This window comes from Lactuca virosa, chromosome 8, assembly GCF_052849685.1.
Source record: "Lactuca virosa cultivar CGN04683 chromosome 8, Lactuca_virosa_CGN04683_v6, whole genome shotgun sequence".
NCBI lineage: Eukaryota > Viridiplantae > Streptophyta > Magnoliopsida > Asterales > Asteraceae > Lactuca > Lactuca virosa.
In genome coordinates this window covers 11,933,241-11,955,617 of record NC_136433.1, presented here as the reverse complement: position 1 = coordinate 11,955,617, position 22,377 = coordinate 11,933,241, and the positions used below count along the sequence as shown (strand labels likewise).

The following is a 22,377-nucleotide window of genomic DNA, read 5'->3' as shown; positions in this document are numbered from 1 at the left end:
TTTTTTTAAATATAAATAAAAATTTCCCCATCCCCGCTTCGTGGAGGAAGCAACTGTGAGTCTACTTATATTCGTTTTGCGGTTGACGTAATCTGTAAACTTTCTATTATGTATAGATAGTTTCTTTAAACTTTTTAAACACATGAAGCAAAGAGTATACTATTTAAACATATGAGTCATTTCGGTAAAAAAAATACGTAGGGACCTTTTCCATAAATTACAGGGAGTGTTTTTGTAATTTATTTTCTATATGCGTACCAAATCTGCCAACATACGAAAGTATTGTGGCTAAAGTCTAAAACTCAGACATAAAAAAATGCACATATATCTTTTCTGTAAATTAAAATGACATTTTTTTATAATTTACTTTCTATATAAGGACCAAACCCGGTCAATATATAAAACTATTGTGGCCAAAATTTAAAACCCAAAAAAATATACTATTCATAGGCTAATTGTTTTTTATTATATTGGATAATTTTTATAATTTGTTAACACATATGAAACTATTATTATGGCAAAAGTCTCTTTACTATAATAATTATGGCAAACCTCTCCTTGTTATATTTAAGTCTTGAATTCTTATTATACTATATAACTTCCATAATCACAATAAAAGATATTGATCATTTATTATATCTTTAAAATCAAGACCCCATCACCTATAGCTGGCATGTGAAATAAAAATTTGATATAAAAAGTTCATTTGCTATATTAAATATCAATGACAGATCATATTAAATCGATTCAGGCCACCAATCACAAGTGGCGTTCACACGTAGTTTTATCGAACGCTGCATTTAACGTACATCTATCTTTCATCAGTGGTACAAGCGGTTAATATCCTCATGCGTTGACGTTTCCAATGGTTATAATCCTCCTCCTCCTCTTATTGCCGCCGCTCTTGTCTCTGATCATCGTCGTGCGTATAAGAACCAAGGTGGTGGATGCTCAACAGGGGGGTCATAAGCTTCCACCAGGTCCATATTCATTGCCGATCATAGGAAACCTTCCTCACATGCTTAAAGGCCCTCATATCTACCTCACCCAGTTAGCCCATTCTTACGGTCCTTTATGCTCGGTGAAGCTTGGCACTCATTTGTTTGTCGTCGGATCTTCTCCCATGGCTGCAACTGAGATCATGAGAGCTCATGATAAACTACCTACCTACAGATGGGTGCCTAAAGCTGGTCAAGATGGTCTACAAGACTACTCTCTTATTTGGGCCACTCAATGCACCGATCACTAGAAGCTTTTGAGGTCCTTATGCCGGACTGAACTGTTCTCGGCGAAAGGTTTGGATTTACAGTCTTCATTAAGGGAGAAAAACGTAGATAAAATGGGTGGATTTTTGAGAACCAAACAAGGAAGCCTTGTGAATATTCGTGAACTTGTGTTTGCTTCGACTGTTAACATACTCGGTAACATTTGTTTCTCCAAAGACTTTATTGATTTGGACGATGATCATAAGGAAAGAAGAGGATTGAAACAAGCTCTTTATAGGTTGATGAAGCTGGGAACTACTCCAAATATAGCCGATTTTTATCCTAGATTCGAAGACCCTCAAGGTTTAAAGAGGAAGACTTCAGAGGCTATGAATGAAGCCTTTGGCGCATGGGAACATATAATCAAGGAAAGAAGAGCAACCAGAGAAGCCCAAAAAGATATAGATTCTTCTGATGAACAAGATTTCTTGGACACCATGCTCGGATCTGGGTTTTCAGATCTCCAGATTAACCAACTAACCGTGGTAAGTGGTTTTTAATGATCGTCTAGTTTTCAAATCTGGATTTGTATATTCAGATTTTTGTTATAGGAATTATTCTCAGGGGGAACACACAGTACAACATCAACGATCGAGTGGGCATTAGCAGAGTTGCTCAAGAACAAAGAAGCCATGTTCGCACTCCGAGAAGAGCTCAAAAAAGAAATCGGTTTGACAAATTACATCAAGGAATCACAGGTCTCCCATCTTCTTTATCTACATGCTTGTGTTAAAGAGACACTGAGATTACACCCACCTGCACCACTATTACATCCACAAGCCATCCTAGAAGGATGCAAAATTATGAAGTACACAATCCCCAAGAACTCTTAGCTAATAATTAATGTTTGGGCAATGGGTCGAGACCCAAATCTTTGGGAAGCCCCGTTGTCGTTCAAACCCGAAAGATTTTGCGACTCTAATGTGGATTTCAAAGGTCAAGATTTCAAGTTCTAGCCGTTTGGTGTAGGAAAGAGGATGTGTCCAGGGTATCCCTATGCGATTAAGCAAATCCACCTTATGTTGGCTTCTTTGGTCCAAAACTTTGATTGGTTTCTTCCAAACAACATTGAAGATCTTTCCAAACTAGACATGAGTGAAAACTTTGGGATAATCTCACAAAGGAAAAAGCCTTTAATGGTGATCCCAAAATGCAAATAATTGACTTCACGTAGCAAACCAGAAAGCTTATTAGTATTTTTAAAGGTTCAAGACACTCAGGCTGCCTTCGTGTTTCTTTATAAAACTAGTTTTCACTCCACAGTTCTGTAAGTAGTAGTACGTTCAAATAAGTGGTCCTGTATTTTGTTGATGATTATATAAATCACAACTTTCTAATATGTTTATTGAATAAAAAGCTTCAATGTTCGGTTTATAGTCTTAAATTACAATTTGAGGGAATGAATTTAAAATCCACGATTGTCGTCCTTTCTTCCCTAAGTTGTCCCCATTGTCTGAATAATGTGTGTTCATTAGTATCGCTATTTTATCTCTGTGTTCTTTATTATCATCTTGGGGTAAACAGGCCAGTTTGAATATTGGATTATTAATCCAGTTATCCTAGTTCGAGATTTTTGTTAATGGAAGATCAACGATCTGATAAAGGTAATGAAAGAGTTAATTCACTTGTAATCACTGAACTTCGATCTCATTAAACTAAGCCAAAGTGGCATTAAATACTAGAAATTACAAAGAGATAACAAACTATAGCTAGTAACAAGGAAAAGCTAGAAAACGGAAATAGCTTAAGACTCGGTATTATCACGTGTGCAAATCCCACTTGACTTGACCCAGCCAGCTTTATTTGAATTCTTTTATTCTTGAGCTAAAGACAACTAAACTCCATCAAACCCTCCCTCAAACATGACTAGGTTTCCATGTCTTGTTTGCCCTTGAGAGAATAAACACCCAGTCTTCCTCTTAACCTTTGAAAATCATCTCGATGCAATGGCTTGGTTAAGATGTCTGCCACCTGCTCCCTGGTCCACATATTCCAGTGCAATTGTTCCATCACCTACCAATTCCCTTAAGAAATGAAATTTTACTCCAATGTGCTTACACCTTCCATGAAAAATAGGGTTCCTTGATAGCTGTATGGCTGAAGTATTGTCACATTTTATCACACTTTCACCCCTCTGATGCACACCAAGTTCTTCCAATATTTCTCGAGTCCAAATAACTTGACAGGCACAGGACGCAGCGGCTACATACTCAGCTTCTGTGGATGATAGAGCTACTATTCTTTGTTTCTTTGATGACCACGAGACAGCTGCTCCATCCCACAAAATCACATTTCCAGAAGTACTTTTCCTGTCAGTAAGGTCTCCAGCGAAGTCACTATCTGTAAAAATTTCCATCTTGCCCTTTCCTCCTTTCTTGTACCAGATCCCATAGTCCAGAGTTCCTTGTATGTACCTTAGTACTCGTTTGGCTGCTGCAAAGTGAAGCTCAGTTGGTTTGGCCATGAAACGACTTATAAAGCTCACTGCAAACTGTATGTCTGGTCTTGTGGCAGTGATGTACATTAGACTGCCCACCAATTGCTTAAATAGGGTTTCATCAGCTGGTTCTCCTTCATCATTCTTTAGTCTGCATCCTGGAACTATTGGGTTTATGACTGAATTGCACTCAAACATCTTGAAACGAGTTAGTATTTCAACTGCATATTTTCTCTGAGAAATGTGGATGCCAACTGAGTCTTGTATCACCTCAATGCCCAGAAAGTACCTCATATTTCCCAAGTCTGTCATCTCGAATTCAGCCTTCATAAAACTCTTGAAATCATTCATCATCTTCTCATCATTTCCTGTGAAAAGTAGGTCATCTACATACACATTAACAAACAATAGTTTTCCTCCTGCTTGCTCTTTAATGAATAATGTATGCTCGATCTTGCTTCTAGTAAAACCATCATTGATAAAGTGAGCCTCAATGCGACTATACCAGGCCCTGGGGGCCTGTTTAAGTCCATACAGTGCCTTCTGAAGTTTATACACTTTGTGTTCATCATTCTTCACAACATATCCTTGTGGCTGCTGTACATACTGATATCGCAATAATTATACATATATTTCGAGCGATATTTATGTATTTTTAGCTATATTTTGGTATGATTTAAGATAAAAGGTACTTATAAAGTTTGAAATTCCATTTTACAGCTAAAAATCATTTCTGAAGAAAAAGGAGAAGAAAATGTGCAAAAATCCGCAAAAAGAAGTGAAAGAAAGTACACGAAGAAAAACGAGATCAAAAAGTCAAAGAATTCAAAGATAGCCATGTTGGAAAGACGAGAAAACAAAATAAAAATATAAAAAGAATTTAAATTAATTAATGAGGTTTAATTAAAATAAATTATTGGGAATTAATTATTTAATTTCTAAATAATTTATATTAATTAAATTAATTTAATTAAATTTAAATTGCAAAAGAAAAAAAAAGAAGAAAAAAAAATAGAAAAGAAACAAAAATTGAGCCCAAACTCGGAACTAGCCCAAAACCCGGAGCCCAAAACCCGAAGCCCTGATCCATTCTCGCAACCCAGATCCGGAAGATCCGAGCCCGATCCGATGTCCGCCCCGCGATCCACTTCCCCTCACAGACTAACCCGATATTTCCGATCCATACCCGGCTCCGACCCGGGTTGGATCCGCGCTTTTTTTTCCACTGGTGACGTCATTAATGACGTCATCGATCCGATCCATGAACAGACTTCGATCCAGGCTCCGACCCGACTCCGATTCGTTTCCTCTCACATAAAGTCCGCGTGTCGACCCGTTCCGACCCGGTTTCCGACCCAGAATTCGATCCGGTACTGTTCAATAGCTAAACGACGTCGTTTTATGCTCCAGATTTGCCAATTCCGATTCCATTCCATTTTTAACCATTTTTTCTCCACTTTTTCCTATTTTAAACCCATTCCTTTCCAACCAATACTCAATAATTCACCACCTTTAAACTTTCCAACCTTTTATTCCCATCTTTTTATTTCTTTTGAATTCTTTTTCTTTAGATCCAATCTCAATTTATTTCTTTTTGGTATTTAATTTTCCAAATTTTTACTATAAATACCACCATTTTTCACCACAAAAGAGAAGGCATCATACACTTTGATACACAAATTTCTCCATACAATTTCTTACCATATCACCACTATACCAAATTCCACCCAACCTTTGAACCACAATTGGGGATTCAAGAGTCAAAAAGCTAAGGAATTGAAGATTGCAGTGGCATTAGGGACTACATCGGGTTTGTTTTATCGACATGTTTAACATTCTCAATATGTTTTCTATGTATGTTGTAACCTTAATTATGAGCTAAATTCTCTTTGCTTTCACTTGGATAATGAAACCTTGAAAATATGATTTGATTTATATTATTCGGATATTAATTGTTATTTATTTTATCATGCATATTTGATCATTTATTTGTATATGTTAAGTTTTTGTAATTAATTTTCCCATAACTAAGTTAATATTTTTAAAAGATCACTTTAATTATATTATCTTGAATCATAAATTTTTCATAACCATTGATATTTATGACTAGTAAAGGACAATATTCTACGAATTGGGCAAAATAAAATACTAAAAATTTAACATGTGTATTTTATATCGTACGACCAACTTACGATTCCTATTTGTTTTACTACCACTAAAATGAATAGTTTGATCAAATGTTTGCATGATACGAATTAATTATTGTTAATAAAATTGTTAATTGCATGACAATTGTTTTTAATTAATTTTATTATCAAAACGGTAAAAAATTTAGATCATAATTTTTAACCAATTTTAGAAATCGGTAAATAACTAATAATATCCATTGCACTTAATATAAATCATTCATTACTAAAAGGTGGAATTAAATCTAAGTGAAAGCATCCTTATCATTCTTGATTCTTAAAAACCAATTCTTGTTCTATATTTGTTTTTACACTTTAATCGTTAAAATTCTCATTATTTGTCTCGTTACTAAAAATTCCCCCAAGTTACTTATCTTTTAAGTTAATTAGCGACAAATAGTCTAAACGTAAATCATACTCGTTTCCCCAAGTGTTCGACATCCGTTCTTACCATTGCTATATTACAATTACAATTAGGTACACTTGCCTAAGTCGTGTAGTAAATTCTAGCATCGGTAATTTCGACCTTATAAATTTAAGACTAGAGTGAATTTAACACATCAGCCACAAGGATATGTACAGCAGCCACAAGGATATAACATACTAGTGAAATAATGGAACTCTGCAAGAAGATGTGTATGTACAGCAGCCACAAGGATATGTTGTGAAGAATTCTCATTATTTGTCTTTACACTTTAATCGTTAAAATTCTCATTATTTGTCTCGTTACTAAAAATTCCCCCAAGTTACTTATCTTTTAAGTTAATTAGCGACAAATAGTCTAAACGTAAATCATACTCGTTTCCCCAAGTGTTCGACATCCGTTCTTACCATTGCTATATTACAATTACAATTAGGTACACTTGCCTAAGTCGTGTAGTAAATTCTAGCATCGGTAATTTCGACTCTTATTGGTTAGAGATATTAGTCTAGAGATATTAGTTTGAGAATAAGAGTCTACAAAGCTATGAAGATCAAGAAATATCATGAAGAAAAGTTCCAAAAATCAATGAAGACTCTAGAATAAAGGCAATTTGCCAAGTTATTAGTTATTGTAATTTTTATTTCTAGGTTATTTTTCCATATGTATGCTTGGGGACTTAGTAAAAATACTTTGAGGTTAAGAAAGATTTCTGAGGATATATTCGGAGGGATGCATAAAATGAATGTTGTTCAAAGGAAGTGGGCAAGTGTTTATGAAGATTGTGAGTATTTAGGATTGGGGAAGTTTTAAGAATCATTAGACACAAATGTATGCATTGAGGTTTCGATGTAATGGCTGGGTTCAAGTTGGATTGTCTTAAACAATGTTGGTGATGAAGGTTTTGATATGATGACATGCTAAAGTTAGTTTTGCTTGAGGACAAGCAAAGTTCAAGTGTGGGGTATTTTGATATCGCAATAATTATACATATATTTCGAGCGATATTTATGTATTTTTAGCTATATTTTGTTATGATTTAAGATAAAAGGTACTTATAAAGTTTGAAATTCCATTTTACAGCTAAAAATCATTTCTGAAGAAAAAGGAGAAGAAAATGTGCAAAAATCCGCAAAAAGAAGTGAAAGAAAGTACACGAAGAAAAACGAGATCAAAAAGTCAAAGAATTCAAAGATAGCCACGTTGGAAAGACGAGAAAACAAAATAAAAATATAAAAAGAATTTAAATTAATTAATGGGGTTTAATTAAAATAAATTATTGGGAATTAATTATTTAATTTCTAAATAATTTATATTAATTAAATTAATTTAATTAAATTTAAATTGCAAAAGAAAAAAAAAGAAACAAAAATAGAAAAGAAACAAAAATTGAGCCCAAACTCGGAACTAGCCCAAAACCCGGAGCCCAAAACCCGAAGCCCTGATCCATTCTCGCGACCCAGATCCGGAAGATCCGAGCCCGATCCGATGTCCGCCCCGCGATCCACTTCCCCTCACAGACTAACCCGATATTTCCGATCCATACCCGGCTCCGACCCGGGTTGGATCCGCGCTTTTTTTCCACTGGTGACGTCATCAATGACGTCATCGATCCGATCCATGAACAGACTTCGATCCAGGCTCCGACCCGACTCCGATTCGTTTCCTCTCACATAAAGTCCGCGTGTCGACCCGTTCCGACCCAGAATTCGATCCGGTACTGTTCAATAGCTAAACGACGTCGTTTTATGCTCCAGATTTGCCAATTCCGATTCCATTCCATTTTTAACCATTTTTTCTCCACTTTTTCCTATTTTAAACCCATTCCTTTCCAACCAATACTCAATAATTCACCACCTTTAAACTTTCCAACCTTTTATTCCCATCTTTTTATTTCTTTTGAATTCTTTTTCTTTAGATCCAATCTCAATTTATTTCTTTTTGGTATTTAATTTTCCAAATTTTTACTATAAATACCACCATTTTTCACCACAAAAGAGAAGGCATCATACACTTTGATACACAAATTTCTCCATACAATTTCTTACCATATCACCACTATACCAAATTCCACCCAACCTTTGAACCACAATTGGGGATTCAAGAGTCAAAAAGCTAAGGAATTGAAGATTGCAGTGGCATTAGGGACTACATCGGGTTTGTTTTATCGACATGTTTAACATTCTCAATATGTTTTCTATGTATGTTGTAACCTTAATTATGAGCTAAATTCTCTTTGCTTTCACTTGGATAATGAAACCTTGAAAATATGATTTGATTTATATTATTCGGATATTAATTGTTATTTATTTTATCATGCATATTTGATCATTTATTTGTATATGTTAAGTTTTTGTAATTAATTTTCCCATAACTAAGTTAATATTTTTAAAAGATCACTTTAATTATATTATCTTGAATCATAAATTTTTCATAACCATTGATATTTATGACTAGTAAAGGACAATATTATAGGAATTGGGCAAAATAAAATACTAAAAATTTAACATGTGTATTTTATATCGTACGACCAACTTACGATTCCTATTTGTTTTACTACCACTAAAATGAATAGTTTGATCAAATGTTTGCATGATACGAATTAATTATTGTTAATAAAATTGTTAATTGCATGACAATTGTTTTTAATTAATTTTATTATCAAAACGGTAAAAAATTTAGATCATAATTTTTAACCAATTTTAGAAATCGGTAAATAACTAATAATATCCATTGCACTTAATATAAATCATTCATTACTAAAAGGTGGAATTAAATCTAAGTGAAAGCATCCTTATCATTCTTGATTCTTAAAAACCAATTCTTGTTCTATATTTGTTTTTACACTTTAATCGTTAAAATTCTCATTATTTGTCTCGTTACTAAAAATTCCCCCAAGTTACTTATCTTTTAAGTTAATTAGCGACAAATAGTCTAAACGTAAATCATACTCGTTTCCCCAAGTGTTCGACATCCGTTCTTACCATTGCTATATTACAATTACAATTAGGTACACTTGCCTAAGTCGTGTAGTAAATTCTAGCATCGGTAATTTCGACCTTATAAATTTAAGACTAGAGTGAATTTAACACATCAGCCACAAGGATATGTACAGCAGCCACAAGGATATAACATACTAGTGAAATAATGGAACTCTGCAAGAAGATGTGTATGTACAGCAGCCACAAGGATATGTTGTGAAGAATTCTCATTATTTGTCTTTACACTTTAATCGTTAAAATTCTCATTATTTGTCTCGTTACTAAAAATTCCCCCAAGTTACTTATCTTTTAAGTTAATTAGCGACAAATAGTCTAAACGTAAATCATACTCGTTTCCCCAAGTGTTCGACATCCGTTCTTACCATTGCTATATTACAATTACAATTAGGTACACTTGCCTAAGTCGTGTAGTAAATTCTAGCATCGGTAATTTCGACTCTTATTGGTTAGAGATATTAGTCTAGAGATATTAGTTTGAGAATAAGAGTCTACAAAGCTATGAAGATCAAGAAATATCATGAAGAAAAGTTCCAAAAATCAATGAAGACTCTAGAATAAAGGCAATTTGCCAAGTTATTAGTTATTGTAATTTTTATTTCTAGGTTATTTTTCCATATGTATGCTTGGGGACTTAGTAAAAATACTTTGAGGTTAAGAAAGATTTCTGAGGATATATTCGGAGGGATGCATAAAATGAATGTTGTTCAAAAGAAGTGGGCAAGTGTTTATGAAGATTGTGAGTATTTAGGATTGGGGAAGTTTTAAGAATCATTAGACACAAATGTATGCATTGAGGTTTCGATGTAATGGCTGGGTTCAAGTTGGATTGTCTTAAACAATGTTGGTGATGAAGGTTTTGATATGATGACATGCTAAAGTTAGTTTTGCTTGAGGACAAGCAAAGTTCAAGTGTGGGGTATTTTGATATCGCAATAATTATACATATATTTCGAGCGATATTTATGTATTTTTAGCTATATTTTGGTATGATTTAAGATAAAAGGTACTTATAAAGTTTGAATTCCATTTTACAGCTAAAAATCATTTCTGAAGAAAAAGGAGAAGAAAATGTGCAAAAATCCGCAAAAAGAAGTGAAAGAAAGTACACGAAGAAAAACGAGATCAAAAAGTCAAAGAATTCAAAGATAGCCACGTTGGAAAGACGAGAAAACAAAATAAAAATATAAAAAGAATTTAAATTAATTAATGGGGTTTAATTAAAATAAATTATTGGGAATTAATTATTTAATTTCTAAATAATTTATATTAATTAAATTAATTTAATTAAATTTAAATTGCAAAAGAAAAAAAAAGAAACAAAAATAGAAAAGAAACAAAAATTGAGCCCAAACTCGGAACTAGCCCAAAACCCGGAGCCCAAAACCCGAAGCCCTGATCCATTCTCGCGACCCAGATCCGGAAGATCCGAGCCCGATCCGATGTCCGCCCCGCGATCCACTTCCCCTCACAGACTAACCCGATATTTCCGATCCATACCCGGCTCGGACCCGGGTTGGATCCGCGCTTTTTTTCCACTGGTGACGTCATCAATGACGTCATCGATCCGATCCATGAACAGACTTCGATCCAGGCTCCGACCCGACTCCGATTCGTTTCCTCTCACATAAAGTCCGCGTGTCGACCCGTTCCGACCCAGAATTCGATCCGGTACTGTTCAATAGCTAAACGACGTCGTTTTATGCTCCAGATTTGCCAATTCCGATTCCATTCCATTTTTAACCATTTTTTCTCCACTTTTTCCTATTTTAAACCCATTCCTTTCCAACCAATACTCAATAATTCACCACCTTTAAACTTTCCAACCTTTTATTCCCATCTTTTTATTTCTTTTGAATTCTTTTTCTTTAGATCCAATCTCAATTTATTTCTTTTTGGTATTTAATTTTCCAAATTTTTACTATAAATACCACCATTTTTCACCACAAAAGAGAAGGCATCATACACTTTGATACACAAATTTCTCCATACAATTTCTTACCATATCACCACTATACCAAATTCCACCCAACCTTTGAACCACAATTGGGGATTCAAGAGTCAAAAAGCTAAGGAATTGAAGATTGCAGTGGCATTAGGGACTACATCGGGTTTGTTTTATCGACATGTTTAACATTCTCAATATGTTTTCTATGTATGTTGTAACCTTAATTATGAGCTAAATTCTCTTTGCTTTCACTTGGATAATGAAACCTTGAAAATATGATTTGATTTATATTATTCGGATATTAATTGTTATTTATTTTATCATGCATATTTGATCATTTATTTGTATATGTTAAGTTTTTGTAATTAATTTTCCCATAACTAAGTTAATATTTTTAAAAGATCACTTTAATTATATTATCTTGAATCATAAATTTTTCATAACCATTGATATTTATGACTAGTAAAGGACAATATTCTACGAATTGGGCAAAATAAAATACTAAAAATTTAACATGTGTTTTATATCGTACGACCAACTTACAATTCCTATTTGTTTTACTACCACTAAAATGAATAGTTTGATCAAATGTTTGCATGATACGAATTAATTATTGTTAATAAAATTGTTAATTGCATGACAATTGTTTTTAATTAATTTTATTATCAAAACGGTAAAAAATTTAGATCATAATTTTTAACCAATTTTAGAAATCGGTAAATAACTAATAATATCCATTGCACTTAATATAAATCATTCATTACTAAAAGGTGGAATTAAATCTAAGTGAAAGCATCCTTATCATTCTTGATTCTTAAAAACCAATTCTTGTTCTATATTTGTTTTTACACTTTAATCGTTAAAATTCTCATTATTTGTCTCGTTACTAAAAATTCCCCCAAGTTACTTATCTTTTAAGTTAATTAGCGACAAATAGTCTAAACGTAAATCATACTCGTTTCCCCAAGTGTTCGACATCCGTTCTTACCATTGCTATATTACAATTACAATTAGGTACACTTGCCTAAGTCGTGTAGTAAATTCTAGCATCGGTAATTTCGACCTTATAAATTTAAGACTAGAGTGAATTTAACACATCAGCCACAAGGATATGTACAGCAGCCACAAGGATATAACATACTAGTGAAATAATGGAACTCTGCAAGAAGATGTGTATGTACAGCAGCCACAAGGATATGTTGTGAAGAATTCTCATTATTTGTCTTTACACTTTAATCGTTAAAATTCTCATTATTTGTCTCGTTACTAAAAATTCCCCCAAGTTACTTATCTTTTAAGTTAATTAGCGACAAATAGTCTAAACGTAAATCATACTCGTTTCCCCAAGTGTTCGACATCCGTTCTTACCATTGCTATATTACAATTACAATTAGGTACACTTGCCTAAGTCGTGTAGTAAATTCTAGCATCGGTAATTTCGACTCTTATTGGTTAGAGATATTAGTCTAGAGATATTAGTTTGAGAATAAGAGTCTACAAAGCTATGAAGATCAAGAAATATCATGAAGAAAAGTTCCAAAAATCAATGAAGACTCTAGAATAAAGGCAATTTGCCAAGTTATTAGTTATTGTAATTTTTATTTCTAGGTTATTTTTCCATATGTATGCTTGGGGACTTAGTAAAAATACTTTGAGGTTAAGAAAGATTTCTGAGGATATATTCGGAGGGATACATAAAATGAATGTTGTTCAAAAGAAGTGGGCAAGTGTTTATGAAGATTGTGAGTATTTAGGATTGGGGAAGTTTTAAGAATCATTAGACACAAATGTATGCATTGAGGTTTCGATGTAATGGCTGGGTTCAAGTTGGATTGTCTTAAACAATGTTGGTGATGAAGGTTTTGATATGATGACATGCTAAAGTTAGTTTTGCTTGAGGACAAGCAAAGTTCAAGTGTGGGGTATTTTGATATCGCAATAATTATACATATATTTCGAGCGATATTTATGTATTTTTAGCTATATTTTGGTATGATTTAAGATAAAAGGTACTTATAAAGTTTGAAATTCCATTTTACAGCTAAAAATCATTTCTGAAGAAAAAAGAGAAGAAAATGTGCAAAAATCCGCAAAAAGAAGTGAAAGAAAGTACACGAAGAAAAACGAGATCAAAAAGTCAAAGAATTCAAAGATAGCCACGTTGGAAAGACGAGAAAACAAAATAAAAATATAAAAAGAATTTAAATTAATTAATGAGGTTTAATTAAAATAAATTATTGGGAATTAATTATTTAATTTCTAAATAATTTATATTAATTAAATTAATTTAATTAAATTTAAATTGCAAAAGAAAAAAAAAGAAGAAAAAAAAAATAGAAAAGAAAAAAAAATTGAGCCCAAACTCGGAACTAGCCCAAAACCCGGAGCCCAAAACCCGAAGCCCTGATCCATTCTCGCGACCCAGATCCGGAAGATCCGAGCCCGATCCGATGTCCGCCCCGCGATCCACTTCCCCTCACAGACTAACCCGATATTTCCGATCCATACCCGGCTCCGACCCGGGTTGGATCCGCGCTTTTTTTTCCACTGGTGACGTCATCAATGACGTCATCGATCCGATCCATGAACAGACTTCGATCCAGGCTCCGACCCGACTCCGATTCGTTTCCTCTCACATAGATTTAATTCCACCTTTTAGTAATGAATGATTTATATTAAGTGCAATGGATATTATTAGTTATTTACCGATTTCTAAAATTGGTTAAAAATTATGATCTAAATTTTTTACCGTTTTGATAATAAAATTAATTAAAAACAATTGTCATGCAATTAACAATTTTATTAACAATAATTAATTCGTATCATGCAAACATTTGATCAAACTATTCATTTTAGTGGTAGTAAAACAAATAGGAATCGTAAGTTGGTCGTACGATATAAAATACACATGTTAAATTTTTAGTATTTTATTTTGCCCAATTCCTAGAATATTGTCCTTTACTAGTCATAAATATCAATGGTTATGAAAAATTTATGATTCAAGATAATATAATTAAAGTGATCTTTTAAAAATATTAACTTAGTTATGGGAAAATTAATTACAAAAACTTAACATATACAAATAAATGATCAAATATGCATGATAAAATAAATAACAATTAATATCCGAATAATATAAATCAAATCATATTTTCAAGGTTTCATTATCCAAGTGAAAGCAAAGAGAATTTAGCTCATAATTAAGGTTACAACATACATAGAAAACATATTGAGAATGTTAAACATGTCGATAAAACAAACCCGATGTAGTCCCTAATGCCACTGCAATCTTCAATTCCTTAGCTTTTTGACTCTTGAATCCCCAATTGTGGTTCAAAGGTTGGGTGGAATTTGGTATAGTGGTGATATGGTAAGAAATTGTATGGAGAAATTTGTGTATCAAAGTGTATGATGCCTTCTCTTTTGTGGTGAAAAATGGTGGTATTTATAGTAAAAATTTGGAAAATTAAATACCAAAAAGAAATAAATTGAGATTGGATCTAAAGAAAAAGAATTCAAAAGAAATAAAAAGATGGGAATAAAAGGTTGGAAAGTTTAAAGGTGGTGAATTATTGAGTATTGGTTGGAAAGGAATGGGTTTAAAATAGGAAAAAGTGGAGAAAAAATGGTTAAAAATGGAATGGAATCGGAATTGGCAAATCTGGAGCATAAAACGACGTCGTTTAGCTATTGAACAGTACCAGATCGAATTCTGGGTCGGAAACCGGGTCGGAACGGGTCGACACGCGGACTTTATGTGAGAGGAAACGAATCGGAGTCGGGTCGGAGCCTGGATCGAAGTCTGTTCATGGATCGGATTGATGACGTCACCAGTGGAAAAAAAAGCGCGGATCCAACCCGGGTCGGAGCCGGGTATGGATCGGAAATATCGGGTTAGTCTGTGAGGGGAAGTGGATCGCGGGGCGGACATCGGATCGGGCTCGGATCTTCCGGATCTGGGTCGCGAGAATGGATCAGGGCTTCGGGTTTTGGGCTCCGGGTTTTGGGCTAGTTCCGAGTTTGGGCTCAATTTTTGTTTCTTTTCTATTTTTTTTTCTTCTTTTTTTTTTCTTTTGCAATTTAAATTTAATTAAATTAATTTAATTAATATAAATTATTTAGAAATTAAATAATTAATTCCCAATAATTTATTTTAATTAAACCTCATTAATTAATTTAAATTCTTTTTATATTTTTATTTTGTTTTCTCGTCTTTCCAACGTGGCTATCTTTGAATTCTTTGACTTTTTGATCTCGTTTTTCTTCGTGTACTTTCTTTCACTTCTTTTTGCGGATTTTTGCACATTTTCTTCTCCTTTTTCTTCAGAAATGATTTTTAGCTGTAAAATGAAAGTGTAAAGACAAATAATGAGAATTCTTCACAACATATCCTTGTGGCTGCTGTACATACACATCTTCTTGGTAGATCAACTAGCTGCCAAGTTTGATTTTTCTCAATCATCTCCATCTCACTATCCATTGCTTTCTTCCATTTGGCTTCTTTCACAGCATCTTCATAACAGGTAGGGTCCTGATGAATTATCTCCATGATATTTATTTCTTCTTCTTCTGAATCTAGTTCATCACCTGTGACATAATCCTGTAGGTATCTTGGGGCTCTTCTTTGTCTTCCCTCCCTAAATGTGGCGGTGTTCGGGCCTACTTCATCATTTGACTGATCTGATTCAGTCACTTCATGTTGTTCATTGCCATGATCATCAATAAAGACATAGTCTTTATCGATGAAGTCATAATTACCCCATGAGAGTTCTTCTTTTTCTATGCTTTCTTCTTTATCTTGACACCAATTCCAGCCTTTGTTTTCTTCAAAGATCACATCTCTACTTGTTATGACCTTCATTGTTTCAGGATTGATCAGACGGTAAGCCTTTGATTCCTCACTTACACCTGTCAACATACAAATAATGCTCTTGTTTTCAAGTTTAGATCTCTTCTCCTTTGGTACATGAACATGTGCCAAACAACCCCAAATTCGAAAGTGTTGGACTGTGGGCTTCACCCCAAATTCAAGTTTAGATCTCACTTACACCTGTCATGTCTGATAGAGCTTTAGTTGTACTTCTATTTAGCACATAGAAACTCCAGCATGTTGCTTCAGCCCAGAACATTTTAGGCATATTCTTGGCTGAAAGAAGAGTTACCACCATGTTGATTATTGTTCTGTTCTTCCGCTCTGCAACCCCATTTTGTTGCGGGGTAAAACTGGTGGTTAACTGTCTTCTGATACCATGTTCCCTGCAGTACTTGTCAAAGTCCTTAGAAAGGTATTCTCCTCCTCTATCTGTTCTAAGAGCCTTTACCACCTTCCCAGTTTCAGTTTCTACTTTGTTCTAGAAGTCTTTGAAGCTTTCGAAGGCTTGTGATTTCTCTGTTAGCAAATAGACCCAACCTTTGCGACTAAAGTCATCAATAAAACTCAAGAAGTACTTGTTGCCTGTATGGGATGCTGGAGTGATTGGTCCACAAATGTCCGAGTGTACCAACTCTAGGATTTCTTTCGCACGCCATGAGCTCATCTTTGGTATGGCCTCTCTTGTCTGTTTTCCGATCATACAATCTCCACATACTGAAGTATCAATGACAAACTTTGGTAGATCACGCACCATGCCTTTGCTTTGAAGAGTCTTTAAGCTAGTTTTACTTATGTGCCCCAACCTTTCATGCCATAGCTTGGCCACATCATCATCACTGGAGTATAAGCAACCTTCTATGTTCTGCTCTTCATCTTCATTTGTATCCTCACTGAGTGGATACATACGATTTGTGCTCATACCTGATTGAAAGATCAAGCCTTTGTCTGGATGAAATACTTTACAGACATCAGATTGAAACAGAAAGGACAGACCCTTTTGTTGTAATTGCCCAATGCTAAGGAGATTGTTCTTTAGATCTGGAACATAGTACACATCCCTTATCACATAGGTTGCACCATTCAACACAAGCTTTACATCTCCCTTTCCTTCCACAGTCATCCGAGTGTTGTTGCCTAGCTTTACAGTGTTTGAAAAACCTTGATTAAAGCCAACAAATCTTTCTTTGTTTCCACACATATGGTTTGAACATCCAGAATCTAGGAACCACAACAGTCCTTTGTCTTCATTACTTGATTTCACCATGAACACACCCTGTTCTTCTTCACTTCCTTCAATCATAAGCATGACTTCTTCATTTTCTTCGAACCCTGCATAGTTTGCTTCCTTTGAATTAGGGCATTCATAAGAATAATGCCCTAATTTATGACAATTGTAACATTCAATTGTTTCTTTGTTTACTGACTGTCGACCTCTACTGCGGCTCCTTCCTCTGAAGTTTGATCGACCTCTGCCACGCCCTTTAGAGTTAGGACTGCTCCCTGTATCAGCCTTTAGTGCGTGTTCTTCTTCCTTTTCATTCTTCTTGAACTTTTGCTCATGGACGATTAAAGTGCTCTGCAATTCTTCTATAGACATCTGTTCAATGTCCTTTGATTCTTCAATAGACACCACCACGAACATGTATTTTTCAGTTAGGGTTCGCAGAATCTTCTCCACAATCTTGACATCAGTCATCTCTTCTCCATTGCTTCTTATCTGATTAGAGATTGTCAAAACCCTACCAAAGTATTCAGGTATGGTCTCATTTGTCTTCATCTCTAAGACTTCAAAATCTCTACGGAGCTTCTGCAGCATGGATTTCTTCACACGATCATTCCCTGCAAACCTTTTCTTCATTGATTCCCAGACAGCCTTGGATGTTCTTCGGTCGAGGATCTGCTCAAACGTGACATGGTCAATTGCTTGGTACAGGTAATGTTTAACCTGCAAGTCCTTCATTCTCAGTTCTTCCAATTTCTTCTTCTCCGCCTCGCTTTGCGCAACACCCACTACTGGCTCTCTAATGCCTGGATCGATTAGGTTCCAAACCTGTTTTGCACGCAACAAATTTTCCATCATCTCACTCCAATGTTCGTAATGACCATCGAAGACAGGCACTTTCAACTTATCATCATTCATCTCGCTTCTCTCCTCTTAGTGATCTGAATTTCACTCTGATACCAAATGAAAGAGTTAATTCACTTGTAATCACTGAACTTCGATCTCATTAAACTAAGCCAAAGTGGCATTAAATACTAGAAATTACAAAGAGATAACAAACTATAGCTAGTAACAAGAAAAGCTAGAAAAACGGAAATAGCTTAAGACTCGGTATTATCACGTGTGCAAATCCCACTTGACTTGACCCAACCAGCTTTATTTGAATTCTTTTATTCTTGAGCTAAAGACAACTAAACTCCATCAGGTAATGTCGTTGGTGAAAGTTCCGACAAATTAGTCATCGTTCTGAAGAACATGTGAATGCAACTAGTGTTGCTGTTAAAAGTTGGGAACCAACAAATGTGGCAAATCAACATTCCGATAAAGTTTTGAGTACAACTAGTGATCCAGTTAGAAGTCTGAACCAACAAATGATTGTGGTAGGCTTATAGATTTTCTACCAATTCTAAAGAGGACAACTTATACAAACAACAATAAAACTGGTGGGTCCCATAAATAAGTTGATGAAAAAGCTCTCCTACTGTAGAGATTTTTTGAGCTTTTTAGTGGCTTCATGTATGTGTGTGTAAAATCATATGTTCTTAACACTACAACAAACGGGACCTATAGGGACGACAATTGTCGTCTCTATAGGTTCAAAAAGTCGTCCATATAGCTGTCTGGGGCGATATGTCGTCCCGATAGCTCTCGTCTCCATAGCCCCGTCGCAATAAATCTGTATTGTCGTCACTAAAAAACTCGTCGCAATAGCACACCTATAAAGACGACATATCATCTCTAAAGGGTTCGTCGCTATACTTTTCCCATCACCATAGATAAAGCTATAGAGACGACATGTCTTCTCTATGGATAAAGCTATAGAGACGACATGTCTTCTCTATAGATAAAGCTATATGATTTTTTCATGCCTCTTGCTTTTTTCTTCATCCTCTTTGGCAATTTCATCAATTATATCTGGTAAGCTGCATTATACATATTTAAAACCAAATCAAGTAAATATAATGAAAATAAAAATAGATATAAAACCAAATACATTTAAAAAAATCACCTGTCAAGCTCTTTAGTGAACTCATTTGTCTTTAGTTACCCTTTTAGTTTTAAATGGCCTGCAGTGTTCATAATTTTCAGAGTATAAGTTTAATATAAATCATACATAAACAATTTTTTCAAGGAGATGTGCATAGCTACATACCTTTTTTCAAGATCTGCATCAACCATTTCATCAGCATCACCATCACTCTCTTTGTCCGCATCAAGAAAATACATTTGTTAAAATTTCTAAATCATTAGGTACACATAAGTATTTAAAGGGACAAAATTACAAAAGAATAAAGCTACACACATCTTCCTCATCAATGGCTTCTCCATGAACAGTTAGAGGAACTGCATGAGCTAATGAATCCTGCAAAAAGTTAAAAACATGAAGTAATTAAAATGGAAGTCATTATTCATCAATAGTTTCAACAGACTATTGGGAAAAAAATCATGTATAAGAAAATGACCTGATGACTTTCAGATGATGGATTGTATGAGCATCCAGGTGGCTCTACTTCCATAGCAGGAATCACAATTTCAGAGCACTAGGATGAAAAATACATGTCAAGTTTTTGTAATATTAATAACTTTGAATAAATATATAAATCATTCATACATATATACATACCATTTCACTCTCTGAGATGAACATTGATGTGTAAAGACCAAGAGCATGGATGCCAGATTTGTATACAACCAAATGCTTCCAACCCTTTGACTGTTTATATCGACCATATTCTTTCTGCAATAATAAACAGTTTCACATATAAAGTATAAACTTTTAAAATGCTATTAATGAAAGTAGCATACCCGTGGATCAGATTCTACAACATCTGGCCCTGCTTGATTAGTCTCACTGCTTAACGCTCCAATTACTAGATTAATCAATGATTTCTTAGTGATTTTGGACTTATAAACTGATTCTGTTAGGTATATCTCTACAATTTCATTTCACTCACAGCAATCAGCTCCCCTAATCCAAGTAAGATCTTATGAACTCCGAGAACAGAACAATCAAATCATGATCATGTAACAACAAGAAATACACAAATTAACAGCGACGAATCATAAAGGTACACTAATAGTTCCGAATTCAAATACCTTTGTTGTTGTTGTTCTGATCGTTGCCATTTTGAGGAGACGGTGGCCTCCGAGGAGGAGGATCTCGGCTGGAACAATAACAGATCAGTGACATACTTTTATGATTTCGAAATTGGATGTTGTTGGAGAGTGAAGAAGCAGTCGTTGTCACAGGGGAATTGAAGCATCACCGATAGTGAAGGTGGTTGTGCTGTGGAGTCGGGCTGGTAAAATGGCCGTCGATTTCATATCCGGAAAGCAACAAATCTTCGATCAAAGAAGAGAGAAGAGTGAAGGGGAGACTGCGATCACGAATTACCGAAGGAGATCGGCAGTACCAACGCTTACAATGACAGTTGTTGCTGCTGAGGAGGCCGAAGCTGTATATTAGGCGATCGTCCCATGTGCCCTGTGGTGTTCGACATATACCAATCGCCGATCAAGAGAGAGGAAAATGTGAAAGCAGTTGCGATTGAATGACAGAGGGGGGTGATGTATTCTCGGGTTAGGGAGTAGAAGCCTATGGGACGATCTGTCGTCTCCACACCCTTAGAAAAAAGGGCGTCCCGCGAAAATTCCCACCTAATTTGTAGACCCGCCAACTATGTGCGTAACCTATTGCAACAACAGGTCGTCTCTATAGATTAACGAGTCAAAAAATGTTGGTCAACTCTATAGAGACGATATGTCGTCTCTATAGATGATCTATAGAAACGCCTTTTGTCATCCCTATAGGGATCGTCCCTATTGATGCTTATTCTTGTAGTGTAAGTGAGACCCTTGACTATTTATAGACGTTGAAAGTGGACATAAACTGCATCTAGTGTCTAGACAACCATCTGATATTCAAGTCTCATCTGACTCCAATGATGCAGATGACACATCTGCAACTAACAACAATACAGGTTTGTTTGCACTTCATTTTTCCAGTCGATGATTTCAGGAAAATCTAATGATTATGGGAAAACAGTGTCATATACTCGTATGGGACTAAAAAATATATAGTGTGAACGTATAAAATCAAGTCAAAAACTAAACTAAATGGTGGCTTTTTTGTTTCACACAATGTATTTGGTGGTGGGGATCAGAATGAAGGTGGCAATCCAGATAGAATGAAGGTGTGTTTCTCTTTTGTCCAAGAAGCTAGAATTGATTTTTTTTTGTTCACTTGTTAAATAGGGATGTCACCCGTTCCCCGTCCCCGCCCCGCCCCCGAATCCCCCTTATTACCCTTGCCCCCGCCCCCGATTGATTTTGGGCTTCATTTTTTTGGGCTAAAAGTTGTTGTTTGGGCTAAAAGAAGCTATTTTTTAGGTAACAAATAATTATTTATAGCAGAATTTTACATGTTAAAAATAAAAAAGTTATGAAATCTTAAAAACATTATATTAACAACTTAAAAACATGTTTTTTTGTTGAATTTTGGAAGCTCAAAATCATATTATTGTTTATTATATTTATATTTATATAATTAATATATGTATATATTAACAGGGTCCCCATGAGGGTTTCGGGACGGGACTACCCACCCCGCCCCCGAAATTCAAACGGGGGTTAACTTTGCCCCTGCCGCCGCCCCCGCCCCGGATTTTTTTTAATAAATACCCCCAAACGGGACGGGGCCCCCACGGGAACGGAGTCCCACAAGACTTTTTGACATCCCTATTGTTAAAGTTGTTTAAGTGTAATGGTAAAATGGTCATTACTCACATTCAAATAGTTTATTCGGTCCAAAAAAGAAACAAACTTGTCTATACAAAACTTTATCCAGACAAACATGGTTACCCATACAAGACATAATGAAAAAAGAAAAAAGAAACAACCCCTTAGTAGGATTTTTAAAGGCCATAATAGTTAAAAAAAAAAAAAAAAAATCTATTCTAGGTGATTGGTGCAGTTCTAAATTCCTTTGGAATAGGGGGCCAAACCCCCATAGGTGGTATTGGCGTAT

The 22,377-nt window shown here is 34.9% G+C and overlaps 1 protein-coding gene across 1 annotated transcript; it reads left to right on the top strand.

Moving 5' to 3' along the window:
- The first annotated feature begins 833 nt into the window (after nt 1-833).
- Nucleotides 834-2,692, top strand: LOC145129269 (corytuberine synthase-like). Its single transcript, XM_079063967.1, has 2 exons — nt 834-1,750; nt 1,817-2,692. The coding sequence occupies exons 1-2, from the start codon at nt 1,340-1,342 to the stop codon at nt 2,096-2,098; spliced, it is 693 nt and encodes a 230-aa protein (XP_078920093.1). The 5' UTR covers nt 834-1,339; the 3' UTR covers nt 2,099-2,692.
- Nucleotides 2,693-22,377: the final 19,685 nt, after the last annotated feature.